We start from the raw sequence: 23,892 nt of genomic DNA, 5'->3' as shown, positions 1-23,892 counted from the left end.
ATCACATACATGTTTCAAAGAGGTGAGATACCAATAATTGAGCAACATCCTATTTTTAAATTACATAATCACCATTGCGACATACTTTGCACTTCTTTTCTCTACTTTTTGACCAGCAAAACAATAAGAAAAGATGTGCTAGGATTTGTTTGAAATTTGAAATATGCCAGTCGGCAGTTTTCTCCAGTCTTTTGACATGAAAATCACCTTTTAAGGATCATCATGGCAAATGTATGACATCATCCAACAAACATCCACTGTTTGTTCATTCTATGGTCAGTTTTGACAGTGGATTAAAATTGCAGGGATTTTCGAGGTGTATACACATTTGTCTAGGAAAACTCAGATTCTTGGTCTAAATTCCAAGGGGTGAACAAGTCTTGGAATCAACACACAAAACAAGATGATACTAGAACTACTACGGTAAAACATGAATCATGTTTATTAGTGGCATCAATGGTAGGGGAGAAAAGAAACTACATGCGGCGATATTCATTTAACCTGGGCTTCAACAATATGAACAGTTTATACAACAATATTCACAAATCGAAACTTCCCAAGTACTTAAAATATCTGGAAGCTTTCACAAGTGGAATGTTAAGATATTTTTTTTGTTTTAGAAGTTTTTGAGAAATTGACCAAAAATGAAATTAATTTCTGTGATATAAGAATCACTCATTCACTGAAAGGTTAATTCATAATTTTTCTTACAAGTTTACCATCTACACTTTGGATTAGGTTCTTTGTATTTGACATTTGAACTTTAACCTTTGCACTGCTGACCTCTAGAGAGAAAACTCACGTGAAAGGTTTCACAAAAAATTCAACGTATCACAATAAAAACTTACATTAAATATCATAAATAATTCATGTTAATTTTCCTGTTTTTTGTAGCATTTTTCCTACTTATTTGAATACAAAATTCAACGATGAAAAATATAAAATGTTTTCATAGAGATTGCCTTCAATGTGTATGTACAGAATCAGCCAGCAGTGGGAAGGTAAAAGTTACAAAACAAGACCTGTCTATATATATACATCGGGGAAAAGATCTGTGACCGCTTTTTTTAATACATACAAAAATGATCTCGTAAACAATCAATGTGTTAACTATTTACACAATTCTATCAGCCTATAAAATATAGAGAATTTCTGTTAAAAATTGAAATGAAGCTACGACGTGGGAAAAAAACAGCAATATTCAATTTGCCAGATAAAAGGTATCCTTTTGCTAAGCTGGCTTTAATACTTCTAGTGTATTAGCGCCCTCAGTATGGAACTCTCAGACTTTTGTTATTCTACCTAATGGTGTCTCTATTGGATTCTGTGTGCTGCCTCTAAGGCTTGACACTTCATCTTCTCTAGCTCTTGTTTCCATGGCTACTGCTTCCCTTCTTGCCTTGTGATGCCTGGTGGATGAATGAGATGATGAAGTTTTTAATTTAATTTTACGGCGACCACCAGCCCGCGATTAATCTATGCATTTAGCAGCCACTGCAGTGCCCTTACAGCTCTAGCTCTGACTATTTTGAGGGGACCCCAAGCATTGAATGAATTCAGACTGTTTTGAGGGGACCCCATGCATTGAATGAATTCAGACTGTTTTGAGGGAACCCCATGCATTGAATGAATTAAGACTGTTTTTAGGGGACTCCAAGCATTGAATGAATTCAGACTTTTTTGAGGGACCCCATGCATTGAGTGAATTCAGACTGTTTTGAGGGGACCCTAAGGACTGAATGGATTTTTTTATCATTACATTGATGGGAGTTGGGTATTAGAAGGAACTCTTGCAGAGTCTTATCCTTTCCAGTGACATTACTTTCTGATGAACAGGCTCCAATTATATACATGATTTGTAAATTTTCTAAAAATAGGATAGAAATGGCTAAAATCGACAGAATCTGCATATTTGAAATCTTTAACGGAAAACATTCTTTCTTCAACTCACTGCCATTTGGAATTCTCATCGTTATTAATCCTTTGCCACTGATCCTGTCACTCCCCAAATTGTGCAAAGCCAGTAAAGATTGCTATTACAACAAAATCTGCTTGGCTCGTCTCATACACAAAAATATTCAGAACTTGTCATGCACTTGGCAGTTTGAGCACTCCCTAAAAACAGACCAAAACATCATTCGTATGCCACTGGACTTGGCTGGCTATTTTATACATGGACATTACTGAATTTTCCCAGGATAATTGACCCAGAATGCCAGTTTATGTGCATTCTAAAAAACCAATGCAATTTCCACTGACTTTGCAGGATTAACAAAGATTGCCTTCCTGCAAATACACATGTAGACAGCGCCCTACACTATCACACATCAGATGCTCTTGACACTCTAAATGCGTACTTTTCTAATTCCTGTTACCTTAGAAAGATTGCTATCCGGAGGTAGCCCAGAATGCTCGCCATTCATATGTAATGTCGGCATTGCACTACCCTGAGGAGACATCTGTATATGTGGCATATGACCGTTCCCTCCGTGCTGTATTACAGCGGCCGCTGCGGTCTGTCCCGGTCCTGCCGACTGCTGATGCATCAACTGAAACACTAGGTGTTGATGCTGTTCCTAATGGACGGACAAGATGGCAATGAGAAAACAGATAAAAGCTATTGCTAAAGTAAACTTGTTCAGAAAATGGCAATAGACGGTAGGACAGCATAGTCTCCCATGCACATATGAATTCTAATATTACTGGTGTCCTCATAGTTAATGACAGAGCCATATTTTAGTATGCAGTCTACAAATATATGAATTTTATGTATAGACACATACTGTTCATAGTGTCTTTGCGTTTCATGCCAGTGTCAGTCTATGGTGGCTGGGAAGCACATAGTGGTTCCATAGAATTGGTTTTGTACAGTAGGGGGAATGCATAGTGGTTAGGTAGAATTGATTTTGTTGTGGGTCTGGGGAGCACATAGTGGTTCCATGAGATTGTTTTTTCAGTGAGTCTGGGAGGTGACTAGTGGTTCAATAAGATTGTTTTGTAGTGGGCCTGGGGAGCACTTAGTGCTTCTACAGGGTTGTTTTTGAAGTGGGTCTGGGGAGCACATGGTTGTTCCATAGGATTCTTTTTGTAGGTGGTTTGGGGAGCAAATAGTGCTTCCATAGGATTGCTTTTTAGCTCCGCTGTCAGCGACGCGGAGCTTATCAAATAGGTTGATTTTCCGTCGTCGTCCGTCGTCGTCCGTCGTCGTCGTCGTCGTCCGTCGTCGTCCGTCGTCGTCCGTCAACAATTGCCTTCTCCTCTGAAACCGCAAGTCCAATTGCTTTGAAATTTTATATGCAGCTCACTTGGGGTGACCTCACTTAAAGTTGTTCAAATCGTAGTGAAATTTGCATATTTGTATTTTTGGGGCATTTTTTGGTGTTTTTGGTAAAAAAATCTTCTTCTCTGAAACCGCTTGTCTGATTGCTTTGAAATTTGATATGCAGTTTACTTAGGGTGACTTCAAACAGATTTGTCCAAAATGTGGTGAAATTTGCATATTTGTATTTTTAAGGCAATTTTTGTCATTTTTGGTAAAAAAATCTTTAAAAATCTTCTCCTTCAAAACTACCAGTCAGATAGCTTTGATATTTGGTACATATGTCCCTAGGGATGATCTATTTCAGATTTGTTCAAATTGTGCAGAAATATGCAAATTTGCATTTTTAAGGCAATTTTTGCAATTTTTGGTCAAAAAATGTATTTCTCAAAAAGTACTGGTCTGATAGTTTTCAAATTTGGCATACAGGTTTCTATAGATGAACTATGTAATATATTTTGAATTTCTGATGAAATCTGTAATTTTGTATTTTTGGGGCAATTTTTGCCATTTTTGGTCAAAAAATGTGTATTTCCAAAAGTACTCATCTGATAGCTTTAAAACTTGGTATACAGGTTCCTACAGATGAACTTAATGATATTTATTGAAATTATGATGAAATCTGCAATTTTGTATTTTTGGGGCAATTTTTGCCACTTTTGGTCAAAAAATGTGTATTTCCAAAACTACTCATCTGATAGCTTTGCAATTTAGTATACAGGTTCCTACAGATCACCTTAATGATATGTATTGAAATTATGATGAAATCTGCAATTTTGTAATTTTAAGGGCAATTTTTGCCATTTTTGGTCAAAAAATGTGTTTCTCAAAAAGTACTGGTCTGATAGCTTTGAAATTTGGTATACAGGTTTCTACAGATGAGCTAAGTAATATATATTGAATTTCTGATGAACTCTGTAATTTTGTATTTTTGGGGCAATTTTTGCCAATTTTTGTCAAAAAATGTGTATTTCCAAAACTACTCATCTAATAGCTTTGAAATTTGGTATAGAGGTTTCTATAGATGAACTAAATAATATTTATTGAAATTATGATGAAATCTGCAATTTTGAATTTTTTGGTCAATTTTTTCCATTTTTGGTTAAAAAATGTGTTTCTCAAAAAGTACTGTTCAACAGCTTTGAAATTTGGTATACAGGTTTCTATAGATGAACTAAATTTGATCTTTTGAAATTGTGATGAAATCTGCAAATTTTATTTTTGGGGGCAATTGTTGCCATTTTTGGTCAGAAAATTTTATTCTCCAAAAAACTACTCATCAGATAGCTTTGGTTGACATGTTCTTAGGGATGATCCAATGTGATATATTCAAAGTACAATGAAATCTTCTATTGTGTATTTTTGCGGCTATTTTAGCCTCTTTTTTCTGGCCACTGCATTGAGCTATCAAAGATTTCCACCTTCTTCATCAACATGTGTCAAAAATAGTTATTCTCTACATAAACACAGCGGAGCTATATCGGCCGCTAGGTCGCTTGTTTGCAGTATTGATCAGTCCGTGTCAATTATGGTGAGTTTTTCTGTTCGACCGATGACATTTCTAATAACATGCAACTGCTAGGGGCAACATGGCATATGATGTAGTGAGGGACAAGGCATTGCCTGTGAGATTCCAGACAAGCATTGAAAGTTCTGTGCATCTTATCCATCAACAGTAAAGATTCCACTTGATCTCACTGGTTTGTTTTGCACATATTATCAAATGGACTGTTGCATCATTTGTTAACACTGTCTTTCCTTAGAGCTGCGTCATTGAATCAAAGAGTTTACCTGCGTCAGCTGTTGTTGCTGCAGCATGTTGTTTAACTGCTGTTGTTGCAGCATTAAATGCTGTCTTTGGTGTTCTCTCACTTGATGTTCCTTGTTGGTTTCCCTCATGGGATGCTGTTGTTGATCTCGATACCTCTGAGAATCCGGTGAGCTGCAAGGTCAGAGGCCAAGTCAATATAGGTTAGGGTCAAAGGTCAAGTCAATATATGTTGGTACTAGAAAAACACTGATGGAGTTATACAAAAAAATTTAACAAATACAAATAATATAAATTATTAAGGTATTGTAATGATACATTTAAATGAAGTTCTTGCTAAGATGTGATGAATGTTACCATAAAATAGAATATCATCTCTCTCTACTATTTATTCCTATGTATAGTATCATTCAAACAACATTTTCCACCATAACTGGACAGCTGATTGGCTGTAATTTTCACCCTTTTCCAGCCAAGTCAGTGAAAATCAAGCTGAAATTCCCTGTAGCCAGAAGATGTGCAGTGGCGGCCGTTATCCTGCAAAACTCTGTGGAAAATGGGTTGTTCTTATCGACTTGGTATCCTGTCGCTCATCATGTACACTTCTGACCTTGCAAGAGGAATGGTTTTCTTTGTTGAAACAGGTTTGCCAGGAGTCAAATGGTAGGGGAGGGCACAGAAACCTGTCTGGCTAGCTTCCCACAATGGTGAAGAGCTGAAAATCAGGCGTACATGGCAGGATAATAGGCCTCATCTGCATACTTCTGTATACAAATAATATCAGACTGTTTTCTATGGAGTTGGTAGGATAGGGTCCAATTTGCCTGACAGGACAAGGGTTTATGTATACCTTTACACCTTTTGAGGTACAAACAATAATTTGCCTTCGAATTCTGAGATAAAATTGCCAGAAACTTTGTGACATTGAGGACACTATTCATGTCAACAAGAGATTTTTTGAACTTGTGGTCTGTTTACACAAAGAGATGAGATAAGACCACTATCATTAAATCATTATATTATTGGGGGTGGGGGGGGGTGTGGTACACTGTGGTATATATGTTTAGAAGGAACATATTTTTGAACCAGATAGGATATATGGTCTCTCACCTGTCTTGATGATGTGTAGGCATGTTCATCCTTCCATCTGGGAACTGTCCCTGTACCGATGGTTGCTGCATTGCTGACTGCGGCGGTCCGTGAGACGGTGGCGGTGGCTGCATCATGGCGTTGTGGTTTCCCTGCAGCTGCCCCGCCATGGACATGGACACTACAGCAGCAGCTGTCTGCTGTGGATGGAGCGATGGAGCCGCCTGTGGGTGAGGGGGTGTTGTTGGAACCTGCTGGAGAGGCCCCGTTGGCACGGACACAGGAAGTTGAGGAGGCTGTGACCCTTGACCTGGACTATTGGAATGTATACTGGTACCTGGGCTTCTGCTTGTCTGGCTTACTGAGCCGTGACTTGAGATAACATCCTGGAGTTCATACAAGAACAAATTATATTCAATCTAATTCATCTGAGTCTTTATAGCACAGCAAATTTCTCAAATCTGATCTGCAGACTAATAACATTGATGCGATCACTCTCTCCTGTATGATATTTAAAGTTTCCAAAGGCACTACGGAGTAATGAATTATGTTCATGACAGTATATTTCTTTTTGTTCAACTTCTCTACAATTGAGACAGTTACAAAGGGGCTATGGCACTTAACTGGAGATCTTTTGACGAGTGTGAAAAGTTTTCTGTACATTAATTTGAAATGTTTGTTTCATAGTAACACAGATGGGTAGTGTGTCTATTGTTGTCTAAATTAGCAGCTATCAGAATGGTTTCTGTAATTAGTAAATTTCTGATGGATATGCAGTTATACATGCAGTCATGTTCAAGCAGTACTTTCCCCCCAAAATTCCTGTAATTAAACTGATTATGTGTTTTGACACTGCAAAGATATCACAGTTAAGCTTAGCCCAATTCATTATGATCACACCAGGAATGTCTCTACAGTGTTTTACTTTGTATCTCTATCATTCAGTTGCATTAAACCTTTCTCTGAAGTGGTTGTGTTCAAGACAAAATCTGAGATTAATCTGCTGGACTCAGGGTAGAGATTTATCTGGTCATGTACTTTACTATGGGTACGTAATATACACAGACATGGAGCAGAGCAGAGAGCTCCCAGACAGACTTGCGACATTGGTGAATGCTTTGAATCAAATTTGCAATTTTTTGGAAAGTTCTTGCTGTCAGCCCTATAGCAGTACATTTCATTTGTAGCATTTATTTGCATCAGTGGTGCATCAATTTGAGGTACATGTGAAATGTGTCACAAGGGAGAGACACGAGTACTCCCAAACTTTTGCAATGTTAGTTTGGTCTACCACTTGTGGGGGTTCATTTTGAAGCTTATGGAGTAAATAAAGTTTTTACAGGCTTGATTTTGTGAAAATCAGAAATTTTGCCTTCCCCCATGACACAGGGATGGCAGCCATATTGAATTTCAAATATCAGTAAATGTCGGGTAATTTGTTTCTCTATGAACTCAATTTACACGGTGACCCTGATTTTTGCACTTAATTTTGAAAGAGAATGGTTGAAAATTTCCTTGGGGAAAGTGTGAGCAGAACTACCTTAACTTGGAGGGCACAATGATATTTATGTTCCCCCTACCCCTACCCCCTGACATTCACATGGCAAGTGGGAGCTAAAACAAAATTGAAAGATTGCTCTTACCTGAGAATGTCCCTGTGGTGTATCTGGATGGATCAGGTTATTAATTCGTGGACTCCTGCCTGTAGGTCCATTGGGGCTGTTATCAGTGGAACCCCCTCCGGCACCTATTGAGTTACCAAGAGGGACAGACAGCCTGGCGTTGACCGCCAGTAAGTGGTCTCTTCTGGCCAAGAGGTTCTTGATGTGTTCTTCCAACCTCTGATTCTCAGCTCGAAGTTGATGTAAACAGGACAGCAGAGAGGCAACTGTTGGCAAGGGGCATTGGAAATGTTAATAGTTAACAGGTCAATGTTAACACAATCTCTATGCTGTAACACAATCTTATTTGGTCCCCGACATAGGGACATAAATTACGAGCAATAGAAATGTTTAACGAAAAAGGCATGCTTGTAAAATAGACTTACTGGGTTAAAGCATCAAACAAACTACAATACAATCTGTAGTATCTTGCTGATTTAATACTATCAAGTTTGAACGACAATGGACTGACAATTCTCACAATGAATGTACAGAGCTGAACTACTGCTATTCCCCTCGGATTTTATTAACCTCGGACTATGAAAGGCTCTAGCACTTATTTTCATGATTCACTAGGGGACCCTTGGGGCAACAATTTTCAACCATTTCTGACATTCACTCTATGAGGAAATTTTGAGAAGATGGTGTCTCATGCTTAAAAAATTCATCTTTTCACGTCATTATTCTTTGTGAAGAAACAATTTTATCTTCCCTTTTAGGACATGAACTGTAAACGGATGGTCCATTGACTACCTGTAGGTTGTCAATCACTCACATACAATAACTGACTGTTACACTTACTGTCAAAATGAGCTCCCTGTTGCATGAGAAACTCTGAGCCTTGTTCCCACTGTCTTTCCAGCAGTTCTTCCATGGTTGCCGGAAATGGAGGTCTGCAAGCATGAATGGAAACAAGAAATGTATTGTATTACGATCCGAATATCTCCAGTTTGGCATCACACACTGGTTGATGTGTAAAATAAATGATGTTACCATGAACAGAAAGCTACACTGCAAGACCACTGAATTCACCTTTGTATTCTCCTAATGACAGCCTAGAAGTGGAGAACTGATTTGTTCATCTGTGAGATTGTTACAAAATGGTTGTAGAGATCAACTAGCATGTCTCATTTGGTGGGGGGGGGGGGGGGGGGGAGGGTGGCTTGGCTGTGAGATATTTGCAGGGAGACAGATTCATGGAATTTGGATGGTTGTTACAGAGAAATTACATGTATATACGCAACTCACACTGTGCTTGAATTTTCCGTATTGGTTCTCTGGAGAGTGTTATTACTCTGTGCGTGGTGCCTCTGGGGACCAATCAAGAGGCCGTTGTTAGCCGCTGTACTGAAAACATCTCTGAAGGCAGTATCACTGGCGACTGATGGAAATGATGAGAAAAAAATACAGGGTAAAACAAAAGAAGCTACACATAACTCTTGGCTTCTCACACCACTGCGACATACAACTGAGAACTAACATAAAGCAGGAAATGGATAGGAAAAACTATCTATTGGTCCAATATGGTACCACAATATTTATCCTTAAATCTTTCCTATGCCTCAAAACCTTTAAAATTTAATCTGCAAATCACTGTGGCAAGATGGACATGATCAATTAGTGTGCTTACCATGGGCATTGCCATGTCAACAGGTGACATACAAAGTTGACGTCACCTTATCATGCCACACATCCTGCATCTTTGTGCATGTAAAATGTTCTCTGAAGTGTTTTTGTGTTTGCTGGTGCTTCTAAAAACCAGCAAAGGACTTGAATGGAATTACCATTGGTAAACGATACCATACCAACACACCATCGCGGTACTTAACTGCTGAAAATGGTCCTGATCTTCACAACTGTTAAAGTTTCAATGCTAATACCATTTAACTCATCATTTACCATAAAACAATGATGATCTTTTACAACAAATATCACCAGAACGGAGTGATATCAGAATGGCTGTATGATAATGCTGGTTACTGACTGTATAATGTTTAACTGAAAAGACCATTGGTCTATTTACATTTGTCTGCATTGGTTTATCATTTTTAATCATTTTGCAGTGGTATATTTACATTTTCTTTCTCTAACTTCCTCATCTTTAACCCTTTTCCTGCCAGACAGTAATAACTGCATCACTTCTCCTTCAGCCAAGTCAGTAAAAAGCGGTATTGAGCCAAAAAATGACGTATTTTCACCCACTTGGCTTGGTATGTTATAGTATCTTTTGTCGAAAAAAAAATCAACTTTACAGTATTATGTTTTCAACAGCCTTCAAATGTACAGTATTATGTTAAAATACATCATATGGAATACATTGTGTTTCATTAATTTTAACCATCTTGACCTGGTGGTGAAATATGGACTTGGCAGGAAAAGGGTTAAGTTGATGCTCTTTGATGAGTAAATAAAATGACATAAAAGTAAATTTCCTACTGTACTTCCTATCATACTTCAATTACAACCCTTAGAACGATGAACCTGCATGCTCCACTTCTAAAGACTGAACAATTAATAATGTTGATACAAAACCATAAGGCAATTTACATGTATACATGTAAGTGTAGTTTACATAAAAGTTTCAATGTTCTCTGTGATCATCTCATTCCCTGATTTGCTTCCCAGTGGAAAATGACTTCAGTCTTGAAAAAAAGCCATTCATGAAACAGGCAAAGAACACACATACAGCTGTATACCTTGAGAATTAACAATCTTTCAAATTGTAAATCACTAGTCACCATGTTCAAGTCTATGTTAAAATTCAACATATGGACATATTTTGTCTCACTGGCTTAAGCCAACTTGACCTGATACTGACATTTGAATTTGGTAGGACAAGGGTTAAGGAACAACTCAGATCCATGAAGTTACAAAAAACAAAATGTGTTCGTTAAGATGGAAACCCCCTTCCCATCACAGGCACAGTTACTTTGGATCGGCTATTGACTGATACATATATTCATAACACCATCAAGACAGATACATGTATATCAGGCAGAATGCAGCAGCATATAAGTTACTTATCACAGAGAAATGGTCTTAGAAATTCAATTTTGTTTTCCCTTTCTGCATATCTTGTGTTGTTCTCTGTCTTTCTACATGTGAAACTTGTCCTTGGTCACAGTGATAATCACATTTCACCACTCACAAGTCCATATTTACAGGTATTGGCTTTCTTGTGTCATGTATTATTGTCGTATTTACATTTGATCTAAAATTTTCTTTTTCTTTTCTCTCACCATATGTCTACCTCACCCTTAAAATAAAACACTACCATTTCTTGACACTCTCCTAATATTACACTGATAGGCAACGTCATTGAACTTTCCAAACACCTTACTGATTGGCTGTAAATGGACCCAAGTCATTAACTCTTGTCATTAAACTGGTGATTTTTGATATGCCATTTCAGTTTTTAATAGTTTGGAACTTTTCTTTGTATTTGGGATGTTTTAAGAATTTAGTATTCTTTTGTGGGTTTTTGGGTTTTTTTGAAAGTCAAAATAATTGCCATTGGGGATTCAATAAAATAGCAACTACACACTATAAAGACATTGCACTTGCTTTTTGCCAGCAGGTTTTAATTGGAATGGTGACATTGAAATTTATCATGAGCATTTTGATTACTTTCATAGAACGGATTTAAAACACAAAATTTTCATTTTCCACTCACTGAATGCAAATCCTAGAACTGTGAAACTCCATTTATTTCTGTAAAGGTCCAACTTCAACATGGACAATGCCTAGGTTATACCACTTGTGATAAGTGAACTGTGTGAGGGTACAGAAGTGCAGCAATCTTACCTTGATTGGCAGCTAGGTCAGCATTTTCTGGAACAAGAGACGGCATGGATGTGTTTGAAGTACTAAGTTGATTGCTACACAGCTGTTGACTGAGGTTTGAGTTCATGCTCCCAGACAAGCTAGCCTCCCCACCGGCTCTGGCGGAGCCAGACAGTCCCAGTGTGGAGGTGGAACTCTGAGATGCTGTGAGGTGCCTGGTTGGTGATCCCTGAGGTAGGAGGTGTGGGGGTAGTGGTCCTGATTGTAATTGTGGGGGTAGGGGCCCCGACTGCATGGCATTGACCTCATGCAGAGCGAAATTAAAGCTAGAGTTTACAGTGTTAACTGAGTTATTCAAGGATGACGTGCTTGACTTCCTTGATTTCTTTGGTGATGGCTGTGACGATTCATTTATCAGGTCCTTCACAGTTTTGGCACCTTTGGGTCTGCCTGGGTGAGCTTTGTTCTTTTTCACACGATGCTTCTTTTTGTCATGCTTGTCCGGGGACTTAACAATGGTTATCGGTGACACAGTGGGCTCTTTGTTGTGTCTTTGTGGGGCTGGCTTCGAACTGCCAACTCCAACCTGTGAGTACTTCATCATGAAATCATGGTAGGAACTTTCATAGGTTTTACCTGGTACAATGTCCGGGGCATCAGTAATAGTGGCGAGGGTTGTGTCAATGGAAATGGGTGGGGGAGTGGACGTTGATGTTGTAATCAGCGGCAGATCCTTGTGCTCGATGGTCTCTGTGGTGACACTGGGCATTCTTGAAGGCGTAGGTTCGCGAGATGTGTCCTTTGAGGACCTCGCTTGCGACTTGGACTTGGACTTGGTGGAAGATGCGTCATCGCTGGGCGTCGCTCTGTGATCGGCTGCGTTGATGGCGTTGATCTCCGGCAGACCAAGTCCCGGCAAATCTGGCTGACTGGCAGTAGAACTCGGACTGTCTGACCGTCCACTCACACTTGCAATTTCTGCCAGAGCAGACTTGGATGGTCCAGGTTTCCTGCCTCTCTGACCAGAGTGTTTCTTGGGTTTATGCAAAGGTGGTGTGACAACCTCTGTTGGACTTGGTTCTCCAATTGGTTTGTTTGATGTAAATTCCGTTTCTGTGAAATTTGCACTGGTGAATTTGGCTGCCGTCTCCTCCAGACACTTCAAAGAGCTACTACCGCTGGTCATTGGTATGCTCTCAGCAACTTCAGTTCTCGTCTTCTCATACTCAGTCTGCGTGACCACGCTGGCCTCAGTTGATACCGCATGCTTCTTTCTCTGTTTGTGCTTTTCATGTTTCTTCTCAGGGGCTTTCTCCTTCTCCGGCGTCGTAGTATAGTGATGTTTGAATGCCGGTATGGTCTTGATTGTATCTTTATCTTTCTTCTACAAAAAATGAATATAGCAAAATAGACAAAAGATGTGAGAAAATACAATGTCTCGCCTTTTTTGAAGTGTAAAACTAAGCCAGGAGGTCAATGTTGAATTTTCAGCAATTATGATTCAATAGTAAATGTAGATTCATGTTCTCAGTTTCACATTTTCACTTGCATACAACATTGCTTTTGGCAGCACAATTCACAGTACAATAATTTACCCACAATTCTGTCTGTTTGTACCAATGAAGGCTACTTTTCTTATAACTTTTTCAGTTCCGTGCATTAGCAACAATGTGAGGCATCTATATAATTCTTTAATAATATCTAGTCAAAGTACATTTAGATATTTCAGTGCAAATTTCAAAATAATCGTAAAATAACCATGAAATCATATTCTGTAGGTACAACAAATACCACACTTTTGGGTAGCAAGTTATGACAAAGTGACGGGGTTATTCTCTGAGAAAAGTTAGCATGCAAGTTTTTATAGTCATTTCCATTGGGAAAAAACCAAACTCCTTTTGTTTCATAAAGCTGGTGCAACTAGTCTCCCACCTTCCATCACATTATTCTGTATTGCTCAGGACACAATTTGTGGAAAATTTTACAAAAATGCTATCTCCTCTCTCAATCAAGAATACTTTTCCAAATAATTTAAAATGGGAATAGAGAAGAATGGCTTGCTTAAAAGTACTTTTTCAGTCTCTGAATTTGTCTACACATGGATGACATGGTAGATTTCACCGAGGAATCTCCAATGGTACAAATCATAATGAATCATGGGATATCTCCAGTACTGTGCATCTGTCGACAACTTTAAGCAATAAAATGGCAACCAAGCACTGCATTCCTTAAAATTTGTTAACATTTCTTGAAGACAAATTTGTAAATGTCTCTGTCGACAAATAAGCAAATGTATTTGAAAATAGAGCTTTCAACAACAACATAGAATTCTAACCACATAAGTTTCATTTTAATTTCTCCTTATCTTTTTCATCATGGTCTTCTGAAGGTAGGAATCCTATGATTCATGAGTAGTTTCATCCAAAAGGTAAGCTAACTTAAGGTCAGTTTTCTAAATTCTTTGGCAGGGGAGGAAAACTGGGAAGAGTACGATACAATCATCTTGACTATCACCTTTACCCTTTGATATCAGGACTGATTTAGAATCTTTACTGTTTTAGCATGTCAAATTAAATTTCGCATGCTCCACTTTTTCTGTCAAATTTGCTAATACAAGTTTTAAGCATATCTAGTAAAATGCAACATCTACATTCTTTCATAACGTAACAATGCAGATTTCTTCATTAACACCAAAAAATGGAGAAAACCTCAATTTTTGGTCAAAAATTCTCATTCCTGAAGCTCACTTTTTTCTTGAAAATTCACTTTTTAAAATCAGTGTATTATGAACAATCATTTTCAGCTGACATCTTGTAGGTAAAAGATCCTCTGAACGAAATTCAATTTCTAGAGCCTTTTTTAGAGTTCGGCCCACAGACTACTAGGTATTTTTTTTTCTCTGCAGCTATGGTTGCAACGTGCCTGGGTGGAGGCAGTAATGAAAACGATGCCCCCATCCTGGTACGTTGGCCATTTTGAATTGTGTGTACATACATGTTTGTTTGCATCTTGGGCATTCCACATGTCCCTGTTCCTTACCAGTTTATTGTAGTGGTATTCGCAGTAACCACAGTATTTGACATTGTCGGTGAACTGACCCGCTTCCTCGCAAAGCAATCCTTGCATTTGAGCACTATGAGGGGTGAATTTATGAAAAAGAATATGTAAAAAACTCTCAGGTTATGAGTTGACAAAATGGAGGTGGGAAATACAATAAATGATCTCTTATCGGGAAGATTTTCTCTGTTCAAAGATAAACAGATGAAAAAAGAGCATGTTAATATAAACGATGATAGTGCACTAGTTTTGACCCAACATTGCTGTGTTGTTCAATACAACTCAAATCTGATTTTGATGGACATGTACAAGCATATCCCGTGTAAAGTCTGGTTTGAAAACCTTGCACAGTACAACAGCATGAAGATCTTTGAACAATATATCAATGCTCTATTGACTGAAAAGTCACCGTTGAGGATTTCTTTCTCTCACAGACTTAGAGAAGAAAACTACATGTATGTCGGCTGACTAAGGTACATGATGATGTGATATTTACAGCAAAATTACAGAAGAAAACAAATGTGCTGGACCATGTTTTGGGAAAAACACCATTGCCTTTGTCGATCGTGAAGCCTGTTGAGTGTTCCCTTGCCACCATATCCTGGATCTAGGGAATACATGGAAAGTTATGCCTGGATATCTAGGCCGGTAAGATTGGAAAATATCTGTCCAAGCAAAATAGCACCTGCCCTGGTAAATTGTCTAGCAGTTTGTATACGTGTATCCATCTATGTATGAATATATTTTATCAGGTTTCATTTTACAAATATATTTGACAGAAGGGAGTGATTAGACCAACAAAAGTTTTCTGAAAAAGGGATATAAATGAAAATACTACGACCTACAGAGGTGTTGCTGACAAACCAAAACTTTTGAATTGCGGCTGGTATGAACAACAAATTACTTGTTCTATGGCGTTGGATGCAGGGACGGGGAAATAAGAATAGATCTGATGTCTTACCAAGTGACGTGAAAAGATTGTCTGCAACCATTCTTGTTACAAGTCATACAAGCCCCAGTACTTGCTTTACTTTCTCGGTGTTGGTGTTCACATATGTAGCATACCTTGGGTTACAAAGTGAGACAAAGAAAGGATATTCAATGATGTACCTGGTTCTCCGATAAACAAATTCTACACATCAACAGAAATGGCATAATACTACACTGTATGCAAATTTTTATGAGGCTCCACTTTCTAGTATTCTACAGTAATTTGTCAAAAGAATTTGTTAAAGTCAATCTTAATTATTGAATATCTTTTGCATCACAGTTTGTGGAACATCAAGGATTGGCACAGGTATGCCAAGCATTTGAGTATGATATCTGTCTCAAATAAATATTCCTATGCAAGTTTTGGTCTAAAATCAAGACAATGTTTCATTGTCACAAAAAAATTTCCATCAAATAAGTATCTATTCTCCAGTAAGAAATCTCCGTGTATTTTGTTTTTGGTAAATTTTTCCAAAACAAAATCTGATGTATAACAGTAAATCCAAAGTGAACAATCTGTTATTTTCTTATGGTATTCACATCATTGTCAGTAACATTACACGAAGAGTTAGACATACAGAATACTGTGCACATCTACTTGGGCAGAACGCTCACTGAAATACATCTGCTGGATAGTACCTTATATCAATACACGTCACATACATGTTACCATGAGAACACAATTGTCATGGCAACAAGCCTTCATATCCAAGATCAAAATCACACGTATCATCACCTCTCTCACCTTGTTGTATCTCTCGTGTGGCACCATTGACAGGAGTATTGGTTCCATCGTGGTAACATTGCCGAATCTCACTTCAGGGATGTACAATGCACAAACCACATGCGCCCATCCTGAGAAAGAATGAATATTGTCAAGCTAAGAAAAAACTGTGAATGTCTAACAGCTTTGTTTTTAAAGCTTTTTGAGAAAGAACAATTAAACAGAATTGCCATGCAATGAAAATCTTTCAAGTGGATGAATGTTGCTCCCAAATCATTGTACTTCTGTTGTATCTATGAACATCTATGGTAGTAGGGACAACCCACTTTGAAGATGTATACATGCACTAGAGTTTGTACCTGGCCAGTGTTTCCTCTAAGGGACGGACCATTAGATCTTGGGAGGGGGGGTGGTCAAAAACAGAAAAAAAAAAATTTTCAGAGCAGAAAGTTAGGAAAAAAAAAATCTTCAAACTAGTTTGCAAAATAAAAAAAAAATAAATAAGAAGACAAAGGCGTAAAAAAAAAATCTGCAAAAGTCTTTAAAATTTTGAATTTTTTTTAGATTTTACCGACAGTAAGCAACTTTCTGTATTTTTAATACATCCTCCCGGCACATTTTTAATTTTAATTTATACATTTAGAGTGACTGTATCCCTTATACTGGAAGTTGTGATTATCTTATCTTTTCAGGACTTTTGTATTCTGATCACTTGAAAATTATGAAATTATAGAGCCTGTTTTCTACTTGTTTCCTGCGTACAAACCAAGCAGGTACACTAGGTAAAACATTGAAACTATGGTATGGTTGTCAAGACAGAAAGTTGTATTTGCCTTTTAAGATCAAGGTAAACAGATGCAGGCCACATCAGTTTCATTTTTTCCACAGCATTTTATTACAAGATGAATGCAAGAATGGGTGAACAAGTAGAAACACGTCAATAATGATAAAACAACATATCAAGTCATTATGTATTATTTTGCTTTTAAAAAGGCATTTTCAATTTTTTTTTCTCAAAAAACAGCCTCAAATAACAACAGCAACACATGTTTTAACATTCAACAATACACTACGTAGAATGCCATCTATCCAACAAATCCCAACACAAAAACACATAAAAGGGTGAACTTTGAAAGTTTCTCGATAGCAAATACTGAATAAATCTGCATGGTTAATCGTTTTTGTGTAGCAAATTTCAAAGAAATTGGACAAGCCCTTCAGAGAATACAGATTTTTTGACCATGAATGGCATAAATTGCCCAAAAAGACAAATATTGAAATTTCAACACATCTATACACATCCAATCAATTTGGACATGCTGCTACAGAGAAATAGATGTTTTGATCAAAAAAGGGCAACAATTGCTCTAAAAACACAAATATGCAAATTTCACTATATTATTTAGCTTATTTTAGCTTCTCAGCTTGTCAAAATCAATTGTAAATCATGAGATATGCATGATGTTTGGTGGGGTGAATGTAGGCATTTCACCACGCAGTAGAAAGGGAAGCCAGGAAACCAAAATAGTCAATTTTCAAAACTATAGGAAGCTACTGAGGAGCAAGAAGACCATGTTTCAGAGGAAGATGTGTAATCCGAAAAAAATGCTCCCAAAGTGCCACCAAATAACACCATTTTAATCTCTATTTTCAAAAGCTCCAACGGCAGGAGGGGGGACACCCCCCTCCTGACCTCCCCCGGCAAAAATACTCCCCAAGTGCCACCAGATAACACCATTTTAATCTCTATTTTTCAAAAGCTCCAACGGCAGGAGGGGGACACCCCCTCCTGACCACCCCCCGCGAAAATACTCCCCAAGTGCCACCAAATAACACCATTTTAATCTCTATTTTTCAAAAGCTCCAACGGCAGGAGGGGGACACCCCCTCCTGACCTCCCCCCACAAAAATACTCCCCAAGTGCCACCAAATAACACCATTTGAATCTCTATTTTTCAAAAGCTCCAACAACAGCAGGGGGACACCCCTCTCCTGACCTCTTCCCAGCGACCGCTTGCGTGGCCGCTTGTGGTGCTTGGCACCACATGTTTGCCCTCTTTATCTTCAGACAGCGACGAACGAAAAAAAAATTATAAATCTGAAAATTTACTCTGAAAAAAAAAATTTGCACAGCTAATCTCAAATGGAAAAAAAAAATTTCAGAAATTTACAATAGTAAAAAAAAAAATTTCACAATTTCATTGTGACCACCCCCCCCTCCCAAGATCTAATGGTCCATCCCTAAGGTTTCGAGAGGGTGCGCAACTTGAGATACGCCTGATTGCCTCACAGCTGGGTCCGTTCATGTATATGCTAATTTATTGAGGTACGTCACAACATACAATGAACGTTGGTGGCAACTGCGCCGCCAACGGGCGCTAAACTCGAAACGCAGAAGTAAAATCTACGCTGAGATCGCACATTTCGCCCTGAGTTATCGTTTCCAAAACTACCGAATGACATATGGAGACTAAAGTTGCGCAAAACATGAAAGTTCACTGCGAGAGCAGTCGGAGACACTGCGCAATTAGCGCGCAAATAAGCCTTAGCGGGAACACTGTACATGTACCTGGCGCTTTGAAAACTTTCAAAACACAAAAGTATAAGAGTAGCATTGGCAGGACATCAGTGACCTACATTGTAGAGATGCGACAGAATGATGATACAACTATTGTCATAATGAAGATTTTTGATCACTTGTCACTGTCGTGCAAAACTGACATTCTACCACTATGCATAAACCACGTTGTGACTATGTCTAAGATACACCAGCAAGACAAGAAAAGTTGGTCTGAGCAAACGACAGGACAATTAAGTCAAATGTCAAATAAATCTAACGAGGCAGGATAAAATTATCAGTCAAACATACTGCTCTGTTCCAAAAACTGAAGCCCATTATTTTCAAAGGTCTTCAAAAACCAATGGCTGAATTCTAAATCATAATTCATGGCATTACCAAGAATTAACAGCCTCAATTCTAGACATGTATACGTACATGGTTTTAAGAAGTGCTGAATGTCAGAATACAGATGAATATTGTTCCTTTCAAATTTCAAAAAAATGTCTATGTTACTAAAACAATACTTGTATCATGTACCATGTACCAGATGTCCTGCCTGGCAAATATCAGAAAGAAGTTAAATAACTGTCCTGTTGACATATCTTTGTAAACATTCTCATCTGATGGGAAAGTCAGAGCGACCTTTCCCTAACTCCCACTTTTGCTATCAAATTTGTGATGCTTGTGTAAAGGGAAAGGTTTGATGCAAAAACACCAAGTCTCCACCAATCTACTTACATGTACCGCAACTCAAAGTCCCTCCAATAATCTAATCCAAAAACAATGCCCTCTTATATTCTTGTAGCTGAATACTTTGTACTGCACCGGAAAATTATTTCTCTATCCAGAGCTTTCGACAACTATCAAGCCGTCTTTACCAATGGTGTTGATTAGCACCACTGCGCAGTACAAAGTATTTAACTACAAGAATATAGTATGTCTGCACAGATGAGTCTGCATCATTGTATTAATGCCCTCTATCTTTGGTCTGAATTACTAAGTAAGCTTGGTTTGCTTGGTTCCCTGTCTGCTTCATTAATTGACACAAATTTCATAAAATTTCAGATTTCAAGCTGCCTTGAACTTGTTTGACATGGAATTGAGGTCCAATCAGTCTCAAGCTTACATTCATTACAACTGGGATCATTAACCCTTTGAGCACTGTAACTTTTTCCTGCCAAAATTTTAGTGCAACATTTTACCAATTTTTATGAATTTTTCTGTAATTTTTATGATAAGTTTGGACCAAATGGACATTTTATTTCATTCGCTACAGTTTTTTTCTCAAAATTTTGGCAAAAATCTGGGAAAAAATTGGCTTGGGTTTATTTTTTAAAGGGGACAACAATAGACTTTTGCACTCAAAAGGTTTTATTAATGAACAAAATATATTTAGTTTTCAGATTCCTGACTAGACCAGGCTATATGCATTGTCTCATTCAACTGTAAAAGAGAATACAGAAATGGAAAAGTTTGAGAATCTGAATATTTGTCCCTGAGGCACATTCAACCTCAATGTTTACTAAACTTTGAGGCTAACTACTCCCTGACAATCTAGACATTCTATGCAGCAGTAAAGATCAAGAGTTATTCTGTTCCTAAACATATACATAAAATACACTGAAATTCAAGTAAAAAGTATGTGTTTACCTCCATTATCAGTTCTCTTCAGAGCCCCTTCACGGTGTGGACACAGCTCACATCTCTGCGGGGGAAAACAGGAAAGGATAGATGAGGGTCACACCCATGGTTTACAATTTCTACTTCGGTATTTTTAAAAACTTCCTTGATGAAGCATTCCATGGAATGCCATTGGTATTCACTGAATGGCAGCTTCATTTTGTCAACAATAAATGCTACAAAATTACCAAGGAGATTGATTTAAACAAATGGTAGAAAGAATTGGTTGCATCAAGGTTGTATGTATACATGTTATTCTGCAGGGGACAATTGTAGTTTATGGAACCAGTTTGCAACCTGCACACACTTTCATTGTACAATTTCAAACTCCTAAAACTGTGACAGCATTCAGAGTGCAGCAAGAAAAAACAGCAAACGGGAACTGAGAAACCCTCGTGGCATTATGATATCTTGGACGACATCAGTTTCTTCACTCACCACACGTGCTGCACGTTCCTGCGATTCACACTTACGGCAAAACCACGGTCCAGTCGGTACCGTCACAATACCATAGCATGCTGGAAACATAAAATAACCATGATAGTGAGTGAAGCACCCTGTAAATACCAGCAGCAGCAATTATTCTCCAGAGTATGGAACACTTCGTACACAAACATCTGTGGGTAGAATCTAAGTCCATTAAACGTCTCATCACAAAAATACAATAATACTTTATGTGAATGAAAAGAGGCAAATTATTGTTACATGTACCTTAAATGCAACAGGTTTACAAACACATCAATATACAGATACTACAGTGTTTCCTGTGGAGTGTTGTGGACCTGCCCACAATGAACTAGCAGATGTCAATACTACAGGTATGAAATACATTTTGTCTGGACACAAGATGAGTACACACACTGTGGTTGGTTGCCTAAAACATCCCAACATCCATGATCTGGTTCAAGGACAAGCTAACCTATCCAGCTCTAAAACTCATCAGAAAATATCAAATGTCAACAACTCATTGTTCATGTTCTAATTCAATATTTTCAAGATCTCAGCTGATCTTATTCCAGTACTAAGCCAATTTTTCTGATTGCTTCAGATAAATGCTAATGTCATTACTATTGGAGGTCTTTACAATCAGCACCCTTCCTCTTTCCACCAAAATGATGCAGTTTAAAAGGACACCTTGGCACCTGGCTACCTGAGAAAGCTGAGCTTTAAATATGACTACACTGCATGTTGCAGAGAAAGCCAGGCTTGCATCCTTCAGTAGCAAGTAAAATAAAATGGAAGAAACTCTTTCTTCAACAAATCAAGTCCTTCTGGGCATTTAAACTGTCTTCATGACTGCCTGTCATCTAACCTCTGTTGCACCTGAACAAAAAAGGTGATAGTAACCATGTGTCTTGAAAGGCCTGTGTCCAGTGTCCGATTGTTTGCCAGGAAATTTACTGAGTAGATTTCAATTTCAATGGAAAACAAAAGGCTATGACACTAACATCACCCTCTAGACTAGAACAAACTTGATCCTGGGGATTGAGTCCCGGGCCTTTAAATATCACAACCACAATAAGTTTGATTTAGTGTAATGCTTGTGCCACAACCAAATATTGTTCTTCGTTCACAGTTTGAGACTCCAGTGATTAAATTTTATCAGTTTTATAACTTTTTAAAAAATTATTGTTATTGTTATTATTATTATTATTATTTTACCATACTGTATCCACTGATAATAGTGCTATAAAGTCATTAATATCCTTCTCCTTTTTAGGCAAGAGACTGTAATGTTTTGTCAAAATGCCACGATTACATCATAATACACATATAAGATGTCGAATATTATATATTATATTATTTTATACAAAATGTACATTGTAAATATTTAATCATGCCCTGGCATTACCACATATGTCAAGTGTAAGCTTCTTTGCCTGCTCATCGTTAAACGTCAAATACAAAACAACGAGCCCGTGAAGACGGCGCATTCATTGGGATTGTCCATGATGAGCAATACTTTTTGAATCCGGAACTTTGACAATCTAATTCATACATCAATTAAGCTTGGCCATATCGGTCACAACAAATGTGGGATGTATGTACCGTATATGTTTTGTAGGAATCGGCTGTACTTTGCACCCAGCGCCAACCATGCATTCATCTAGTTTACGCACTTATACCAGCTAAAACATCAAATCAGGATAATCGACACGGTGTATGAACTTAGTCCGAGTTGAAGGTGAAAGTGCTTATGTACAACATCGGTGAAAACCTTGAGGCGAAAGTTAAATCGTCTTGTGACCTTGAGCATACGTGCTCTCTCTTTCCTCTCAGCGACAAAATATCTACACCGGATGTTTTCCTACAACTAGCGATAGCCTCTCGGTCCAAAATAGGCCAAAAAACACAGCGAATTTCGGAGCAGTGCATTTAGGATGAGATATGCTTTAAAATAGTACTGGTATGAGTAAAATGTCCGACGAGCTGATCTTCTATTTTTTTGTTTTCGTGCGAGGTGACACCGGAATACAGCGTGTGTATACTATACCTTGATGGACCGCAACGTTACAGCCGTGGCCATCACAATATACAAGCGGATTTTCTGCCCAACCACGTTCGTCCGAACAAACACAGCAACCACCTATCATCTCTTTGGCCATTATGGTTGGTTCATTCAGATTACCGATCGCCCAGTATCCTGAGGAAAGTACACATTTTGGCGCCTGAAATCGACAGATGAATTGAACAAAATTTGAACTGGTTCCCTTTTTGTCTTAAAACAAGGTCACTGGGCATGCGCCGAGCTCAGAATTACGGAATTGTGGGAAGGATTTGAGCGGTGAAGTGAGGGTGTGCTTTGAGTGACATTACGATGCCGTGGGCAGTGCGGTTGGATCATGTGAGCTTTAATAGGGGCTAGAGTCGGTTCCGTCATATCACACCCACAGGAGCTTTATCTCATTTTCATCTCCTCTTACTGTGCATTGAGTTATATATGATAATATTTTAAAGGAAATCATCTAAATCGTTACATATGCCAGTGAAAGATCCTAACGATATCAGTATCTTTAATATGATCTCGGATACAGAGTACGAGTCCGAGGTCAACGTCTAGTCTGTCAGGAGTACTGTATGATGTTTTAGTAATTCTGTTTATATGTAAAATATTAAGCCTTATCACTTTTGATGAATGGGACACAAGAGCATGATTGCGCAAGTGCACCACTCGTGATATTTCTTACAATAACCTATGTCCAGTCGTAGTGTTACATTGTACAAAGATATGAACTAAAAAACCATCGATGAAAGCCGCGA

At 38.2% G+C, this 23,892-nt stretch overlaps 1 protein-coding gene across 2 annotated transcripts; it reads right to left on the bottom strand.

Moving 5' to 3' along the window:
* Positions 1–419: 419 nt before the first annotated feature.
* On the bottom strand, positions 420–23,371 carry LOC139140974 (protein AF-10-like). 2 transcript variants are annotated; one of them, XM_070710492.1, is made up of 14 exons: positions 23,126–23,371; positions 21,070–21,149; positions 20,602–20,656; positions 16,413–16,522; positions 15,639–15,742; positions 14,615–14,753; positions 11,642–13,004; positions 9,086–9,218; positions 8,639–8,730; positions 7,820–8,064; positions 6,198–6,562; positions 5,111–5,261; positions 2,376–2,576; positions 420–1,409 (listed from the first exon to the last, which is right to left on the bottom strand). In XM_070710492.1, exons 1-14 carry the CDS (start codon positions 23,235–23,237, stop codon positions 1,362–1,364), a joined length of 3,198 nt encoding a protein of 1,065 aa, XP_070566593.1. In that variant the 5' UTR covers positions 23,238–23,371; the 3' UTR covers positions 420–1,361. The 2 variants fall into 2 exon arrangements, with proteins under 2 accessions (XP_070566593.1, XP_070566594.1); XM_070710493.1 differs by having other exon boundaries at positions 14,660–14,753; positions 23,126–23,365.
* Between the last annotated feature and the right edge of the window lie 521 nt (positions 23,372–23,892).

Source organism: Ptychodera flava, chromosome 9, assembly GCF_041260155.1.
Source record: "Ptychodera flava strain L36383 chromosome 9, AS_Pfla_20210202, whole genome shotgun sequence".
Classification (NCBI taxonomy): domain Eukaryota; kingdom Metazoa; phylum Hemichordata; class Enteropneusta; family Ptychoderidae; genus Ptychodera; species Ptychodera flava.
The sequence above is the reverse complement of the archived record's forward strand: the minus strand, read 5'-3'. Positions and strand labels throughout refer to the sequence as shown.